This window comes from Hemicordylus capensis, chromosome 5, assembly GCF_027244095.1.
Source record: "Hemicordylus capensis ecotype Gifberg chromosome 5, rHemCap1.1.pri, whole genome shotgun sequence".
In the NCBI taxonomy this organism is placed as follows: domain Eukaryota; kingdom Metazoa; phylum Chordata; class Lepidosauria; order Squamata; family Cordylidae; genus Hemicordylus; species Hemicordylus capensis.
The window spans coordinates 143,313,918-143,332,917 of NC_069661.1; the positions used below are offsets into that span (position 1 = coordinate 143,313,918).

Consider the following 19,000-nt stretch of genomic DNA (forward strand, 5'->3'; position numbering starts at 1 on the left):
CCTTCCCTCTTCAGGCAAGCCCCTCTGTAAGCATGAGTAGTGGGGCGCAAGAGTGATTGATACATCAGGAGTGGGACTTCCTCCCACTTTGCGCTGCTGTACACTGCTACAATGGTGCAATTTTATAATGTCTGAATCAAGACTCTTGTAAATCATCTCAATTGCAACTTTTTTTAAAAAGTGCCAATTGACACATTCAGCTGCCAGTATTAATTATACAGGAATAGGGTATAAAGAAATTAAATTATGTACACATCTGCAGAAAGCAGCCCTAAGCCTTCCCTCATCCAGGTACCCCCAGCAAGTATGGAATCCAAGTCATACATGCAGAAAGCAGGTGCACTTACAGAAAGCCATAGCTTCAGTGGACTCACACCAAAGACATGTAAGCCATACGGGGCAAGGAAAAAAGGTTGTGGTTTCAGTACAACTGCAATTTTAAAAAACTTTTCTTTTGCTAATCATGTGAAGGAGCAAGGAGACATATGCAGAGCAATGAAGCCCTCTGCCCCAAATATCCTAGTCACAGCCCTCTTCCTCTCCTCCTCACTCTTGCTTTACCATTGCACTATGCATTGCCTGCGCATTTAAAAAACAATCTTCACAGCCTAAGAGCTAAATATTGCTTTTTATTTTTAAAGATACAAGTGAAGAGATGCTAAATTCTGCATCTAATACCAAATTCAGATCCAATGCAAGTAGGGTTAGAGTAATCCTAATTCAGTCCTACTGGGGATTCTCCACAGCAGCCACAGAGGTGGAAGAAAAATGTCTGCCATAAGTGACCAGCAACCACAATCATATACCGTGAGTGTAAAGGAGCAGGACTTGGGTTTGGCCAGCAGGAAGAAAGAATGGCTCCCTGCACATCAGTGGTGCTCCCCAGGTCACTAGTGATTTGGTTGTTTCCCATCTCTCAAGTCATAGGATCCCTTCTACTGTTGTCAGCTTCCTTGCTAAGCAGTAAAATGGGGCCTAGGCAATGCTACGGTTATAGAAACTCTCTCTTGGTCTTCTGTTGCAGCTTTAAAGACTCAGTATAGGTTTGGAGGGCAGCACTATGGCTCTGCCATTGTGGAGGAGGAGCTGACCACGCGTAGAGAGGAGCAATTCCTTTCCCCCCCCCCCAGTATTTATTTGCAAGTCTGCCAAACATATATTTATTCTGTTAAATAAAAGATACCCAGAAAATACCCACAAAAGACTGACATTAAGGCTGTTCACATAAGCAGCCCTACCCGGGCTTGCACAGCCTACCGGGGTAGGGCTGCTTGTGTGAAGCGCTGGGATTGGAGCAGATTCTGGCACTGCCTCACCAGGTAGCCCAGTTTTTGTCCCCAGGCTTTTACTGAGGAAAGAGGGCGCACATGCCCTCTTACCTCAGTCCCCGGCCATGTGCTTGCTCAGGCTGACACAGAGCTGGGCACCTAGAGCACCCGGCTGGTGGAGAAATCCCTCAATGCAACACGCTCCTCATACAGTGCATTGAGGAATTTCTGGACGCCGGGTTGTGTTTTCCTGGTCTCAAGAGTTCCGCACTGCTCCAAGCAGCACAGCTTGTGTAGACGTGTGAGTGGCACAGCCAAGAGAACAACGATCGTCTGGGGGAAGGTAGGTGCGCTCCTGCTTCCCCCACCCTGTCTGGCTCACAGGTTGTGTCAATGACCTTATTGTCTTGATTTTGTGAGAATACAAAAAGCAGATTTTCTCTGAGCTGGTGCTGTTAAAATGTTAGCCCCCACCCCCCACCCCAGGAAGCTCTGGGCTCATTTCTTGCTTCAATTTCACCCCATACTTCATAATTCTTCATCATCTTGCTGATTTCGTTTCTGGTAAGACAAAGAAAAAATGGAGTTAACAGCTTAGAGACAATTTAAAATTGTAACTAAAAAATCTGGGCATTCAAACAAACAACAAACAGCTAAATAAAATATATTTCTAGGGCATATTTTAAAGCAAAGAGACAGCACTTAGTTATCACTGGCTTTTAAAATGAACTACAGTAACATTCATCTCATCCACAATTAGCAATAGAGGTGCTCTTTGATTATCAACAACAACAAAAAAAACACCGAAAGCCACAGAATTTCAGGGAGGAAAATCAATTTTCAGAGGATACCAACACCAAAATAAAAAATAAAAAAGACTGTGAAAGGAAACCTCCTTTAAAACAGAATACTAATATTTCTTTTTTCTTTTTTAGTTGAATTATTGTTCTCTGGAGACATAATTATCTAAGTTAGTTTGGAGGCTTGCTATAGATACCAGAGATTCTCCTGTTCAAACCTTCTCTTCTTTCTGAATTGATGGATGCATCATTAAATATGCACACCATTTAGTATTTATTTATTATTCATATTTATATCCCACCCCTGCCCAAGGAGTTCAGAGTAGCATACATGGGACACCCCCTTTTGTCTTCCAAATAACTCTGCAAGAGTGCTCAGGCTGAAAAAGTGTGACTGGCACAAGGCACTCTGTGAGCTCCATGGCTGAGGGAGGGCTGGATACAGGTCGCCCTATCCCTAATCCAAAAGACTACACAATGCCATTTTTTGGCTAGAATGTAATGAATGATTTGTCAAGCAAGTTTGCAAATAGATCAACAGGACTGTTGATCCATTATTCTAGCAGTTTTCATAATTTTCCATTAAGGTGATTGATTAAGTGCCGTCAAGTCGGTGTCAACTCTTAGCAACCACATAGATAGATTCTCTCCAGGATGATCTGTCTTCAACTTGGCCTTTAAGGTCTCTCAGTGGTGCATTCTTTGCTGTCGTAATCGAGTCCATCCACCTTGCTGCTGGTTGTCCTCTTCTTCTCTTTCCTTCAACTTTCCCCAGCATTATGGACTCCTCAGGGGAGCTGGGTCTTCACATAATGTGTCTAAAGTATAATAGTTTGAGCCTGGTCATTTGTGCCTTGAGTGAAAATTCTGGATTGATTTGTTCTATGATCCATTTGTTTGTTTTCCTGGCTGTCCATGGTATCCTCAAAAGTCTTCTCCAGCACCAAAGTTCAAAAGCATCAATGCTTTTTCTATCTTGTTTCTTCAAAGTCCAGCTTTCAGATCCATAGAGTGTAACGGGGAAAACCATTGTCCGAACGATTCTAATCTGTGTAGGTGTAGACATGTCACGGGATCTAAATATCCTTTACAAGGCCTTCATTGCAGGCAGCGTATTTCTTGACGGCTGGATCCTTTACTGTTGATGGTCAATACTAAAAGGCAGAAGCTATCCACCACTTCAATGTCTTCAATATCAATTCTGAGCCGGGTTGCTGTACCCATTGTCATTAGTTTAGTCTTCTTGACATTTAATTGTAGTCCCATTTTTTTCACTGTGCTCCTTGACTTTCATTACTAGAGCTTGCAGATTATCTGCATTCTCAGCTATCAGAGTGGTGTCACCAGCATAGTGCAGGCTATTGATGTTTCTTCCTCCAGCTTTAAAACCACACTCATCTTCTTCCAATCCAGCTTCTCTCAGTATATGTTCAGCATATAAATTGAATAAAGAAGGAGAAAGTAGACAGCCTTGCCTTACTCCTTTGCCAATCTGGAACCAGTCTGTCCCACTATGTTCCATCTAGACTGTGGCTTCCTGCCCAGTGTATAGGTTTCTCATGAGAACAATGAGATGTTCTGGGATGCCCTTTTTCCTAAGGATATTCCTTAACTTGAAATAGTCGACACAATCAGAGAGTTTTCTGTAGTCAATAAAGCACATATTGACTTCTTTCTGGTATCCTTTGGCTTTCTCAGTTATCCAGCGTGCATCAGCAATGATGTCTCTTATTCCTTAGCCTTTCCTGAAACCAGCTTGAACATCCAGCATTTCCCTTTCAACGTAGGGCTCTAATCTGTGATGGATGACCCTGAGCATTATTTTGCCAGCATATGTAATTAAGGATATTGTGCAATGGTTTGCGCAATCTGTTAAGTCTCCTTTCTTTGGTATGGGTATGTAGACTGACCTCTTCCAATCTGTTGGCCACTGTGTTGTTTGGCAAATTTTCTGGCATAGCTTGGTTAGAGCCTCGAATGATTCTTCTTCTGTTGCCTGCCATATTTCCGTAGGTATTCCATCAATTCCTGTAGCCTTCCAACTTGGTAATTACCCAAGTGCTGATCTAACTTCATCTTCCTGTACTAGAGGTTCTTGCAAGTAGGGAATATCTTCTAGAGTATCTTGGATGTTGATGTCCCTGCTGTACAGATTTCCAGTATACCCCTTCCATCTCTGTTTGATCTTCTCTGAACCAGTTACTACCTGTCCTTTGGCATCCCTTAACAAACCAGTTCGAGGTTAGAACCTCCCTCTGAGTTCAGAGATCTTTTGGCAAACTTGTCTTGTTTTTCCATGTCTATTTCCATCCTCAAGGTCTTTACAGATGTCGTAGTATTGCTCCTTGTCACTTCTAACAGCTTTCTGACATTCCTTTTTAAGTTCCTTCCTGAATGAGGTCTTTGTCTTTCTTGACTTTTTCTTCTCTCCTCTTCTGGGCAATTTCCACCATCCATTTTGCTTTCTTAAGGTACCAAAAGTCATATTATAAACCAGCCCTAGTTCTTTTAACTCTTACTATAAGTACCAGAAAGGTTCTAACAAAAAGCTCTCATAATCTCCAGGCTAAAACATAACAACAGCCCTGCTGGATCTGGCCAAAGGCCTATCTAGTACAGTATCCTGTTCCTCACAGTGGCCCACCAGATGCCTCTGGGAAACCAACAGGCAAGAGCGGAGGGCATGTCCTCTCTTGCTGTTGCTCCCTTGCAACTGGTATGTAGAGGCATCTTACCTCTGAGGCTAGAGGTGTCCTATATCTACCAACTAGTAGCCATTGGTAAACCTGTCCTCCATGAATTTGTCTAAGCCCCTTTTAAAGGCATCACCACATCCCGTGGCAGAGAATTCCATAGATTAAATGTGAGCTGTGTGAAAAAGTATTTCCTTTTGTTGGTCCTAAATTTCCTGGCCTTCAGTTTCATGGGATGAACCCTAGTTCTAGTGCTCTGAGAAAGGCAGGGAAAAAGTTATCTCTGTCCACTCTTTCTACTCCATGCACAATTTTATACTCCTCTATGATGTTTCCCCTTTAGAGCCTTTGGTGAGGAATTTTGCCAAAAACATTTTTGAAGTCCAAGTATACTGTGTCAACCAGATCACCTTTATCTACATGCCTGTTGACACTTTCATTGGGGCTTTTCAATTAAACTCCGTGCTCCACCACAAGAAGCCTTTTGTAAGGTCTGAAAGCATGAACTGTTCTTAGGCAGGGTTTAATTATACCACATACTGGGGCTGTTCACATGAGCAGCCCTACTCAAGCTTGCAAAGCCCTACTCATAGGGCTGCTTGTGTGGAGTACAAGGATTGGTCCTGATCCCAGCGCTACACTGCTAGATAGCCTGTTCTTTTTACTAGGGCTAAAAGTGGGGTAAGAGGGTGTGCACGTGCCCTCTTACCCCATTCCCTGGTTGTGTGGCGGCAGCTTGCACTGCCTGCAGCCCGTCCTACCAGAGAGGCTGGGAGAAGGGGTGTCCCAGCCTCTAGAATGACTTTAGTGCACTGTGCAAACATTGTGTGCTTTCTGTCCTTCCCCTGGCCTCTCTCTCACAGCATCGCTCATTGTAGTGGCAACTGTGTGGCCACGTGGCAAGAGAGAAATCAATGGCTAGTCATGTGTGGGGAAGGTAAGAAAGAACCTGCTTTCCCCTCAACCCCACCCTCCTCGGCCCCAGGATAAACAGTTGTGAGAACAATCTTGCTGCTTATTTTAAGTAAAGTGATGTTCTTTCAGAACAATACTTCTAAATGATAAAATTTGCTTACTTTTTTTCTGTAGTCACTATCAACTGAACAACATGAAAGTACTCCATGAAACGTGTTTGATCAATTTCAATCTATGCTGTTCTAAGTGCCTACTTCTTCCTTGTGCCTGAGGTGCAGTGTGATTAACCTTGTTAGAATGTCACACAGGCAACCAATTGATTTTAAAGGAAAACCCTGATGCCTTCCACTGTGCAATCAATATACTGAGAACAAACTGGCAACCACTCAGCTGCCTCACCAACCTTTTGGAGTTCTTTGAAAGTGTCAACAGGTGTGTGGATAAAGGTGATCCTGTTGACACAGTATACTTGGACTTCCAAAAAGCTTTCGACAAAGTTCCTCATCAAAGACTCTTGAGAAAACTTAGCAGTCATGGGATAAGGGGACAGGTTCATGTATAGATTGGTAAGTGGTTGAACGACAGGAAACAGAGGTAGGAATAAATGGACAGTTCTCTAAATGGAGGGAAGTAAGTAGTGGGGGTCCCCCAGGGATCAGTACTGAGACTGGTGTTCTTTAACTTGTTCATAAATGATCTAGAAGTTGGGGTAAGCAGTGAGGTGGCCAGATTTGCAAATGACACCAACCTATTTAGGCTAGTGAAATCCAAAACAGATTGTGAGGAGCTCCAAAAGCATCTCTCCAAACTGCGGGAGTGGGCAACAAAATGGCAAATGCAGTTCAATATTAGCAAGTGAAGTGATGCATACTGGGGCAAATATCCCCAGCTTCACATATATGCTGATGGAGTCTGAGCTGTTGGTGACTGACCAGGAGAGGGATCTTGTGGTCATGGTGAATAGCTCGTTGTGCAGCTTGTTGTGTGAAAAAGGCCAATTCCTTGCTTGAAATCATTAGGAAGGGGATTGAAAATAAACCTGCTTACAGTATAATGCCCTTATACAAACGATGGTGCAGCCACATTTGGAGTACTGTGTGCAGTTCTGGTCACCATATCTTAAGAAGGACATTGTAGATCTGGAAAAGGTGCAAAAGAGGGCAGCCAAGATGATCAGGGACCTAGAGCACCTTCCTTGTGAGGCAAGGTTACCTAGGGCTTTTAGTCTAGACAAAAAAGAGATATGATAGATGTCTATAAAATCATGCATGGTCTAGAGAAAGCTGACAGAGAGAAATTTTTCTCCCTCTCTCATAACATTAGAACCAAGGACCAAACTGGCCTGGTTGGGTTCAAGGCCGGTTTGGCCTCGAACTGGGCCAGCCAGTTCTGTGCACATCCCTACTATACAACTGAGCCCTGTCCCATATTATACATGGGAAACCTTTTTAGTAGAAAGAGCACCAGAATACATATACTCTATTCTATATGAAGAAGCTCACCTAAACGCCCATTCTCTATTAAGTTATGAATGTTTTAAATAATCTGGATCGATTCAAGCATGATCATCTCTTGCTCACTGTGCAGCAAGTGGCTACTTGTGTGTATGAATGGGCATCACAGATTAACTTCCACTGTGAAAATCTTTGTATTACCTCACAGCACATTATATACAATGTTCTTTAGGGGAGGTTGTTCACACATTCAGTTCATCAAGTGGCAAAGTCATAGTCATGAGAAATCAAACAATGGACATTAATATGTGAAATAGCCTCTGTCACAGCCTGAACACATGAATTGTTCTAAATTCCAGAGCACAACAAACCTAAGTACTTTTTGCATAAAACAGCCTTACACACCTAAAGACAAACCCCTTTGCTAAAAAATGTGCTTACCAGTTTGAGCAGGTCAATTAATTTGTGAACATCTTCTCCAGTAGAGAGGTCTACAAAGTCTTTGGGTAGTCTGTAGCTGAGATAGGGACTAGGCTGTACTGTAAGGTTACTGTTTGTGCAACGGAATGATGGGTAGTCCTAGTAAAGAGAGCAAATAACCACATTTCATTATGAGAAGAACCATCTGCCTGCAACCTTGGAGTAGCCGCAGCTAAGCTAGTCCATGTGGACAATACTGAGCTAGATGAGCCAATGGTATGACTCAATATAAGGCAGCTCTCTATGTTCCTATCTTGCTATCAATTTACGATCGCTGTTATGTGAATCCATAATTCACTTTGCTGAAGTGATAATTTGACAATTTAGTCTAGAGTATGACCACAGTGGTTTTTCTCTTTTTACAGGAGGCCCAACTCACCTAGGTAGTTAATCAATGGCTCTATTTGTGCACATTATTTACTATGTTTTCTCTTAAGCATACAAGTTTTAGGAAAATATTTCAAAATATTTTAAATAGTTGCTATAGGACAGAACATAAAGATACTTTAAAGTCCTGGTCAATTAGAGTTGCTGAAAGGTCATTTTGAGAATGGAGTGATGAGTGGACAGCTAAGGACCCAACTTCTATCTCTAAAAAGTGGCTTCCTGACAGAACATATGCCACTGCCTCCACACGTTTCTATTGCCCTTTGGCTGGCAATGCAGGAGATGGGCAGGTGGCACTCCTTGCAGAGGCAGGGGCAGACCTTACCTAGGAGCCTCCACAGTTGCTTACTGTGTAGGGAAACTGCACTTTCAGCATCTGAGCTCCCAAATGGAACTGGGAAACACAGACAGCTGGGAAACACAGTGGAAGGAAGCAAACCTTAAGAAGTAAAACATTGCTAAATGTACAAAAAAGGAAGTTCACAAATTAAAGTGAGCAAAGATGAGAATTACATTACTCTTCAAGAATGATGTTAAGGTATAGTTTTTCACTAGGAAAGTGCAGTAAAGTTAGGGAAAGAAACATAAAAGTAAACATCAGCAACAGGCACCGGAGGGATGCTGTGCTGGGCATAGATAGGGCCAGTTGTTCTCCCCCTGCTAAATACAGAGAATCACCATTTTAAAAAGGTTCCTCTTTGCTCAGTCAGCAGGAGTTATTTTCATGAATTGAGGTATTACCCCTGCTAACTGGGCAAAGAGGCACCTTTTACCGTAGTGATTCTCTTTATTTAGCAGGGGGAGAGTAACTGGCCCTATCCACCCGCAGCACAATACTTCCAGTGACTGTTGCTGGTGTGTGTCTTATGTTTCTTCTTAGAATGTGAGCCCTTTGGGGACAGGGAGCCATCTTATTTGTTATTTCTCTGTGTAAGAGCCATTTTTGGAAGGGCGGTATAGAAATTGAAATAATAATAATAATAATAATAATAATAATAATATGGGACTTCCGACTACAAACAGACAAACATCTGCCACACAATACACCAGATATAACTGTAGTCGAGAAGAAAGAAAAACAAGTCAAAATAATCGACATAGCAATACCAGGGGATAGCAGAATAGAAGAAAAAGAAATAGAAAAAATCACCAAATACAAAGATCTACAAATTGAAATTGAAAGACTGTGGCAGAAAAAGACCCAAATCATCCCAGTGGTAATTGGCGCCCTGGGTGCAGTTCCAAAAGACCTTGAAGAGCACCTCAACACCATAGGGGCCAAAGAAATCACCATCAGCCAATTACAAAAAGCAGCTCTACTGGGAACGGCCTATATTCGTCGACGATATCTATAACAATTGACAATAAAATTCAGCCATCCCAGGTCCTTGGGAAGGACTCGATGTCTGGATAAAACAAACCAGGCAATATTATTAATATTAATAATTAATATTAATCATAAATATCAATCTTATTAATATTAAAATAATATCTTTATTTAGCAGGGGGAGAGTAAATGGCCCTATCCACCCCCTGCACAGTACCTCCAGTGACAGTTGCTGCTATCTATCTTATTTTTTTTTTTAATATTGTGAGCCCTTTGGGGACAGGGTTCCATCTTATTTGTTTGTTATTTCTCCGTGTAAACTGCCCTGAGCCATTTTTTGAAGAGCAGTATAGAAATCAAATGAATGAATGAATGAATATCTCACACTAACAAAATATCTTTGGATTTTGACATAGTAACCTGCCATGCATGTGTCTCACTCAACAATACCTAGATTAGGAGGGATGTGCACGAAACAGATTTTGCATGTTGTTTTGAGAGCAAAACAAAATGCAGACGGTCAAAATGTTTCGTCGAAACCACAGTCGAGCTGGTTGTTTCATTGGAAGCAAACTCAAAAAATTTCGAGTGTTTCCGTCATAGGGAACAATGGGGAAATTCCAAACACCCCATTGTCCCTAGGAACATAGCTCCATGGTTCCATAGCTCCTAGGAACACCAAAGTGGGTTGGGTATAGGGCATGAAGAATGCTACCTACCACCCAACCCACAAAAGAACTGGACAAGTGGGTAATTTTTAACCTTTTTCCCTGAACCCCCATGGCATCCTATGGGGGTTTGGGGGAATGTTTAAAAATTGGTTTAAAATTTCCTACTTGCCCAGTTCTTTTGTGGGCTGGGTGGTAGGCAGCACCCTTCATGCCCTACTACCCAACCCACTTTGGTGTCCCTAGGAGCTACCCATGGAGAACAATTGAATGTTTCTAGTTTCTCCATTGTTCCCTATGGCTGGAACAAGCTGCACACAAGAGTGCACACAAACTTTGCACTGCAATTTGCAATGCATTTTGCAACCCTGCCTTGAAAAACAATGCAGAAGCATAAACAGTAAAAGGAAACCTGTCCCTCCCAACACAGAACACACATTTCAAAAGACAGTCCAAAAATGGCTAAAAAAGAATCACTGACCCAGAATCCACTAACAGATACCGTGCCTGTGCTGCAGTAACATCACTGGCACAAGTTGCTCCCTCACACACAATTAGGGCTCCTTACTTGCTAGGATTGCAACAGCTACCACAGCAGCAAGCATAGCCATAAGCTCAACTAGAGCAACTTCAGCCACATTTTGACTGAATACATCTTGCAATGCAGACTGCAGAGTAGACCAGAGCACTGAGAGAAGCACAAGTTAGTCTCAAGGCCAGACATGGAACGTATCACAGCAATCACCAAGAAACACACACAGACACAGACACAGACACACACAGAGCTGCCACTGTCCATTTCCCACCACAACACTGTCTCAAACAAATTTTTATTTTTTTATTTATTTGATTTCCTTCCAAAATGGCTCAGGGCGGTTTACAATTAAAACACACCACTAAAACAGTAAAGAGCTAAAACAAATTAAAAAACAATATAACAATTAACAATTTAAAAACATTTTAAAACAACAATACAAACTACAACTAAAAGGAAGGAAGGCACCCAAGTTCTGCCTTGGTCAATCTGAGATCCAGTAAAACCAGACAGTTATAGCAGCAATAGCTCAGCTTATTACACTCAGTGCTGAGAAAAGAAAACCACAAAATCAAACCTTCCTTCCTCCTCTCCTAATGTATCCTCTTCAAGAGAGGCACACTACAAGGGTTCTCTCTGCCTCCCAGACCCTTCAAATACATTTTAAATTTCCTCCTTCTGGGCTCCTCCCCTGCCTCCCCCCAGCCAATGGGGACACAGTTGCCCATGACAACACTTGATTTGTATGGCAACAAGCCAACCAAGAAGCAAGGAGATAACAAGCCAATCAGCAAGGGAAAAGCAGGCTTCCAAAATGGTGCTCAACGTTTCAAATCAAAACGGGTTTTTTTTTCTGAGCTCGAAACAGGCCCTTTATTTAAAGGGTGTTTTGTTTTGAGCATGAAATGGCCAATTTCAAGTTGAAACATTTTGCACATCCCTACTAGATAGGTAGGATATCATTGCTAGGTAGGCCTAGACCACTTGTGAAGGGGCAAATGAGGACTTGGGGCAAAACAGAGTTACAACTCTCAGTTCTTGGATAAGCTGCTCATCCCTACCTGAGTGAAATTGTGCTTCGTTGTACAAATGAGCCTCATCAGCACATGCACACAGCAACATTTAAGGGGAACTGCTCAAGTTGCAGGATGGCCTGCCAGGTGCTGCTCACAGATAATCAATTCTCATTGAATATTTCCATGAGTTACACATTCATAACATCACTTCAAAATATGAACCTGTGAGCAGAAAATGGACTCTGCCCTGTAGCATTCATTAGCTGTATGAATTCATTCTACATCAATGGAAATTTAATATATTTGTTTCCAACAAGACAAAGCTACTCAAATGGATATTTGAACACAGCAAAATGCAACCTGATGTCAGGTGTGTATATGTGTGCGCGCGTGCATAGGCCTAATGAAACCAGTAAGACTTGCTCATTATCTTTTTTTGGCAACATTAAAATGTGTTATCCCTTCTGTTTTTCCTCTTACCTGTTCCATGGCTGCACCTTCACTCTGATCATCTTTCAAACTGTTCCCAGACAGCTCTTCCCATGTAAACAGCAGAGAATCCGTTACTTCACCAAATGGATTAAAATCAATTAACCACACTCTTCCCTGAAGAAAAATGACAGGCAAAACATATTTGTTTCTACTGATCAAGAAATATGTAATTATGTTTTACATTTATGTTTTAAATGTAATATGGGCACAAATCAAGCTGCCATCAGATTTGCATGCTCAACTAAATGTACCTGTATTTTAAATCATTTTCAGATCCTTTATAAGTAACAGAGCCCTGCCCCTTCAAATAGTTATTCTCTCATTAGAATGAATCCAGACACGAACACAAAGTTCAAACTTCTGCATAGACTTTTAAAATGAGGCCTTGGAAGCATATTGTCAAGATGCCATTTTCCTGGTACAAACCTATATGGAGCTAGAGATTACATTCAGTAGTTAAGATTAAAAGCATCTAGGAAATTTGTTTACAGCCAGTGAGCCTGCTTCCTCTTAGGTAGTTCCAATTAAAATTCACAAGACTGGTGGGTGGAGAGTGGGAAGGTTTACAGAAGTTGACCACACAACAGCTACACACCATCCAAGATCTGGTGCAGACATAACATCAGGCTCTTTTAGCTGTGGTTGAGAATGGAAGTGGGCCTTGGAATTGCACCCCCCCCCCCCAGCGAATTCCTTCCTGCCGCCGTAACCACAGTCAAAGCATACACTGGCATAGACATTCACTGTGCTTTATGCTAATTAAGTTCTCCACTTAACTAGGGTGCTCAGAGCCAAACTAATCATGATGTGGGAAATCTATTACTCCTACTTTTATATTGGTTTTCAACCAAAAAAAGATATTCTCAAAACAGTTTATATAGGGAAAATAAAATAATGGTGCCGTCCCCAAAGGGCTTATGTCTAAAAAGAAACCCGAAGTAAATACCAACAATAGCCACTGAAAGGATGCTTTGCTGATGTTGAATAGGGCCAATTTCTCTCTTGCTGCTAAATATAAGAGAACCACCACTTTAAAAGGTGCCTCTTTGTCCAATTAGCAGGGATCTCCTGATGTTTTTTTCTTTTGCTAAAAATAACCACAGGGGGACTGAATGGAATCATAGCGCTTGCAGGGGTGGGTGGTGGGCGTTGTCTTACAAATGGCCCTTACAGTATCTGATTGCTTTTAGCAAAAAAGACATCAGATCTATCTGTGGATTTCCGACATAGAATCTAGAGTGGTCTTTATACATGGTTTCCAACACTTGGTTGAGTATGGAACTTGGACACCCCTCACCATAGTTATCGTGAATGTAGCGGTGTAGCTATAATGTAGGGGTGTAGCTATAAAAGGGTTCAAAGAACCCAGAACCCCCAGCTCCTCCCAGCTCCACCTCTTCCTATTTTCTTCATTATCTCCCTCATTCTGGGGGGCTGCCAGAGAGGGGTGAACACAGGCCCCCTCTCCTCTAGCTACACCCCTGCATGAATGCATGGTTAAGGAGGGAAAGGGAAATATGGAAGAGAAGGAAGTGTACAAGGCTGCGACTGAATTCAAGTTTCTTAGCTGCAGCCAGAAGAGTCTTGATGTTTTGTCTGCACCAGCCACTATAGGAAACTAGGGATGTGCACGGAACCGGGCGGGGGAGAGTGCACTTACCCCTCCCCCTGCTTTCCCCCCACCAGCGCTCATTTTCCATAAAAGCCTTTGGGGCGACAGTGGACCTCCCTGCCGCCCCTTCCCCCCTTCGGCTGGAAGTACCAGGTGAGCGAAGGGGCAGCAAGGAGGTACACTCTGCCCTGAAGGCTTTTATGGAAAATGAGCGCCGGGGTGGGGAGCAGGGGGGAGGGATAAGTGCACCCTCTCCCACCCTTAAAGTGGCACCCCTCTGGTTTCGAACTTCGACACCCCCCCACCCCCAGTATTCGAACCTGTTCAGAGGCCTGTAAAAGGGCCTCCAAACAGGTTCGTGCACATCCCTATAGGAAACTGCAGTGTGGTGAAATTGTACATAAAGTCACTAAAATGCATCAAGGTCCTTTTGGATGTTGTACAGCACATCTTTTCTTTTTCTAAACATTATTTTCAATAGTCTACATTGTAATGAAACCTAATGGATCAATGCACTGCTAAGCAAGAATATTTTGGTTGCACACATATTTTATTTAATTATTTTTATTTTTTACATTTATATCCCACTCTTCCTCTGAGGAGCTCAGAGCAGTATACATGGTTATTTTCATCCTCACAACAACCCTGTGCAGTAGGTTAGGCTGAGAGATACATGACTGGCCCAGAGTCACCCAGTGAGTTTCATGGTTGAATGGGGATTCAAATCCGGGTCTTTCCGGTCCTATTCCAACACTCTAACCACTACATTATGCTGGCTCTTCATGCTATGACAATTTCCTAGATGTAGAATAGATAACCTAGTTTCCTGCTTAAGGAGAAAGCTTGCATGGTTTGGTAATCATCTTATCTTCAATTTTCTTCGCCTCACTATGTCCATAGGGGTCGTCTTTATCTGTGCCATGTTTTATAATGCATACACATTTTGAAAAAAACTTTGCAATGTTTATCTTTCACTCCAGTGCAACTGTTTCCTGAAGAAAGATTAAAATTCCAAAGTGTTGCTCCTTATGATCGAGCAATATGAAAATATGACTTTTGCAGTTCAGTATTTAGAATACAGTGCCTATGGCTATCCCAACCTCTGTGGCATGAAATAGAAACAAAACCTACAAGGTTCGCTCCATGGCAATGGAAGAGTAGAGCTTGCTGTAGCTACAGATCAAGGATATCTCTTGACTTTGGAGATAATCCTCCTGCTGAAAGATGGATAGAATGGAGGCAACAGTCTAAGATGCAAGTATGTTCTTAAATGTATTTTTTGCCTTATCCCTGCAGGTTCAATGCTGGAGGATCAGAAACAAAGATTATATGCATGGAGCTTGAGGGTGGGGGGAGAATGGTAAATAAGCTGTAGCTGAGGACAGTCAAGCAGGATAGTAAGATAATTTGTCTATCAGTGTATTTTAAAAGACTTATTGATGGGTATGGGTGTGTGTGTGTGAAAATGCCACAAAAGTAACTTCTAACACAACACTGTACATATCCCTGATTATACATTAATTAGCTACAACAGGCAATGAGGCATTTCTACATCCTAGACAGCCTCCCGATTATATGTCCAATTCATTTTAGGATACAGTACCTCATACTTTTTTATTTTTAAGGCATGGGTGGGAGATTAAATGTAACAGGCAAATGAATTAAAAAGGAGCTGTCCCTGGGACAGGTAATCACAAGAAAAGCCTGAGGTGCATTGAGAATGAGGTGTCTTTGAGAGAAATGCTGCTCGAATTTCAATTTCACCAAGATCTAATAGTCTGTTCCTGCTGTTATATAACCAGCCAGCTCACAAGCAGTTATGCACAAACACCACCACCCTTACACATCAACCGGCTATAGATGTCCAATCAGCAGCAGCTAACCAGAGACACATGCCTAATGTTTGCCTCTCCTGCCAGCAATATTCAGTAACTTTAGGTACAGAGCCAATGAGAAACAGCAAGAGAAATAGCAATAGCAATAGCAATAGCAATAGCACTTACATTTATATACCACTTTATAGCCGGAGCTCTCTAAGCGGTTTACAATGATTTAGCATATTGCCCCCAACATTCTGGGTACTCAAATAGCCACTCTTGCTGCCCTAATCAAATCTCCCAGCAAGCAGATATCTGACTTTTCCTCTACCACTTTGAAAACATGTCTAATTTATTCAAACCAAAGAGAAAACTTTAAAGAAAAAGAGGTTGCTCACCTGTAACTTATGATCTGGTTGTATTCCTAAGGAATGGGTTCTGCACCTGCGCAGGGACCTCATGGGTAGACTGACTAGCTCCTCGTGACGCCCACTCCGCCTTGCACATGGTTTGTACTTTGGTTGAAATTGGCAGTTGGGGGCGCCATTTTCTCAGTTTCTGGCAGACTGCCATCTCCTGACAATCTTACAGTGACTACTTGGTAATTTCTCTTTTTACTATTGTTCTGTTCCTACTGTTGCAGGGAGTTTTGGGAGGGTCTTAGGAATACAACGGATCACTATCAGATCACAAGTTACAGGTAAGCAACTTGTTTATTTGGATCATGGTCCATTGCATTCCTATAGAATGGGTAATTAGCCTGCTTTTCACCAAGGTGGCCGGCACAGTAGTCCCTAAAGCCTATGGCAGCACCCGTTTTAAAACAGTCCTCCCACAGTCCATCCGCTTAGCAGATCAATGGCATAAGCTTAATAAACAGCTGTTGTGGGGACCATGTGGCAGCTGCGCAAATGTCAGCAATACAGATTCCAGATAGATGGGCTGCTGAGGATGTGTATGCCCTAGTGGAATGAGCCCGTATAGTACGTGGTGGAGCTTCAGCCTGCAGCTTATACAGGTGAAACTCGGAAAATTAGAATATCGTGCAAAAGTCCATTAATTTCAGTAATGCAAATTAAAAGGTGAAACTGATATATGAGACAGATGCATTACATGCAAAGCGAGATAAGTCAAGCCTTAATTTGTTATAATTGTGATGATCATGGCGTACAGCTCATGAAAACCCCAAATCCACAATCTCAGAAAATTAGAATATTACATGGAACCAAGAAGACAAGGATTGAAGAATAGAACAATATCGGACCTCTGAAAAGTATAAGCATGCATATGTATTCAGTACTTGGTTTGGGCCCCTTTTGCAGCAATTACTGCCTCAATGCGGCGTGGCATGGATGCTATCAGCCTGTGGCACTGATGAGGTATTATGGAAGACCAGGATGCTTCATTAGCGGCCTTCAGCAATTCTGCATTGTTTGGTCTCATGTCTCTCATCCTTCTCTTGGCAATGCCCTATAGATTCTCTATGGGGTCAGGTCAGGCGAGTTTGCTGGCCAATCAAGCACAGTACACTGTATACTTTTCAGAGGTCCAATATTGTTCTATTCTTCAATCCTTGTCTTCTTGGTTCCATGTAATATTCTAATTTTCTGAGATTGTGGATTTGGGGTTTTCATGAGCTATACACCATGATCATCACAATTATAAAAAATTAAGGCTTGACTTATCTCGCTTTGCATGTAATGCGTCTGTCTCATATATCAGTTTCACCTTTTAATTTGCATTACTGAAATTAATAGACTTTTGCACGATATTCTAATTTTCCGAGTTTCACCTGTATGTTTGCACTATTAACTCCACCAACCAATGTGCAAGCCTTTGTCAGGATATCGGCTGTCCCTTGGCTCTTCCCTTATAGGCCACAAACAGCTCTTTCTAATACTCCTGGTTGCCTTGAGATAGTACAGCAGAGTACGTCTTACATCCAGATAATGCAGCGCCTTTTCCAATGCTGTTTCTGGCTTTTGGAAAAAGCTGGCAGAATAATATCTTGGTTTAAATGAAACTGTCACTATTTTTGGATGGAACTGTGGATCCAGGCACATGACTACCTTTTGTGGATAGAGCTGAGTATAAGGAATGTCCAAGTGCAATGCCCTCAACTCACCAACATGTCTTCCGTAGTGACTGCTATAAGAAACACCATTTTCATGGTGACCCACTTTAGTGAAGCTCCATTCAGAGGCTCAAAAGCATTCTCCATGAGTGCTGTTAAAACCAAGGACAAACTCCACTGTTCCACTGATTTTCTTATGGGTGGATATAAATTGTTCACACCTTTCAGAATTTTTTTGCAGTCTGGATGAGAGAAAACAGTAGCATCCCATCCCATTCCTTATGTTCTGAAGAGGCCAAATGCACTTGTGCCTTGGCAGGTGATGGTTGCAGTTGTTTCTCTGTTTCCAGTGGACAGTACAGCAGATCAAAGAGTCTGTTTGTTTTGGTCTTTAGCAGCCCTTTGGTCACTGTCCAAAACCTCTATTTCTTTGATAAAGCTAGTACTGACGTCATAAATCCTTCCTGTTGCCTATAATTGGGCTTTTGGCTCCCATATGGCCGATTACGTAATGCTGTATAGGTTGCAGAAAGCGTAGCCAACAACATTTTAGCTGTATATTTTGATTTTTTTTAAATGACTCCATAGTGGAGCCCTTTCCCATTGTAGGCCAAGTTTTCTATGTGATCATACATATCTTGTTGCAGGTTTGCAGATCTCAACCATGCGTGATGGCGCATTGTCACTGCTGTTACCATGTGACTCCATCTCAGCTAAATGTTTGAAGGTGCTGAGCTGCTGTCTAGTGATGGCTGTTGTCTTCTCATACATTTCAGCAAATTTGTCTTGAAATTTCTCAGGGTTCATTGCAGTAGAGTCCTGGAGTAATACACCCCACAGGTGATGATTATATCTGGCCATGCAAGCCACGTAGTGGGCTATTTTAGTAGCCAAACTAGAGTTGGAGCAGACCTTCTGTCCCATAACATCCATTTTTCTACCTTCCTTATAAGAAGACATCATATGGTGACGGCCCTACTTAGAGGTGGACGAACAATCAACATCCAATGAGTTTGGTATCGGGTGCCATCAGAGGTATGTATTGTTCTCTTCTGGTTTCCTTTATAAGCTCTCTAGGCGCTTTGATGTTGGTGTGGAGGTCTGTAGACATCCCAAGCAGACTGCACTGCCTTACTAATCACAGGCAGCATAGGGAGTGCCATGGATGCACCATCTTGGAGGCTGCCATCATGTTATAAACTGGGTCTTTTAAGATGGCCTCTGGTTGTTTTAAATCCAATCCCAATGCTTCCGCCATCTCCCTAATTTGGACGTGGTAAGCCTTTAGTTCTTTAGAAGGCGATGTAGTTGTTTTAGGTGGCACATCAGATAGCGGGTCTGGGTCAGAGGGATGGTCCATCTGAGTCTTATTCTGTAGATTCAGATGAATAACCATCTTCTCCACTTTCTACTGACAGCACAATTGGAGATGCCTTTTTTCCTTGGCAGTAATGGATGCCTT

At 42.3% G+C, this 19,000-nt stretch overlaps 1 protein-coding gene across 4 annotated transcripts in view; it reads right to left on the reverse strand.

Moving 5' to 3' along the window:
* Positions 1 to 609: 609 nt before the first annotated feature.
* The window catches only part of CDC123 (cell division cycle 123), a 77,249-nt gene continuing 58,858 nt past the window's right edge, over positions 610 to 19,000 (reverse strand). For all 4 annotated transcript variants that reach the window (XM_053251347.1, XM_053251346.1, XM_053251345.1 and 1 more), the window contains 3 exons: positions 12,024 to 12,149; positions 7,572 to 7,709; positions 610 to 1,829 (listed from right to left, as the gene is read on the reverse strand). In XM_053251347.1, coding sequence (XP_053107322.1) covers positions 1,797 to 1,829; positions 7,572 to 7,709; positions 12,024 to 12,149 — 297 coding nt within the window. In that variant the 3' untranslated portion in view covers positions 610 to 1,796. The remainder of the gene's footprint in view (positions 1,830 to 7,571; positions 7,710 to 12,023; positions 12,150 to 19,000) is intronic.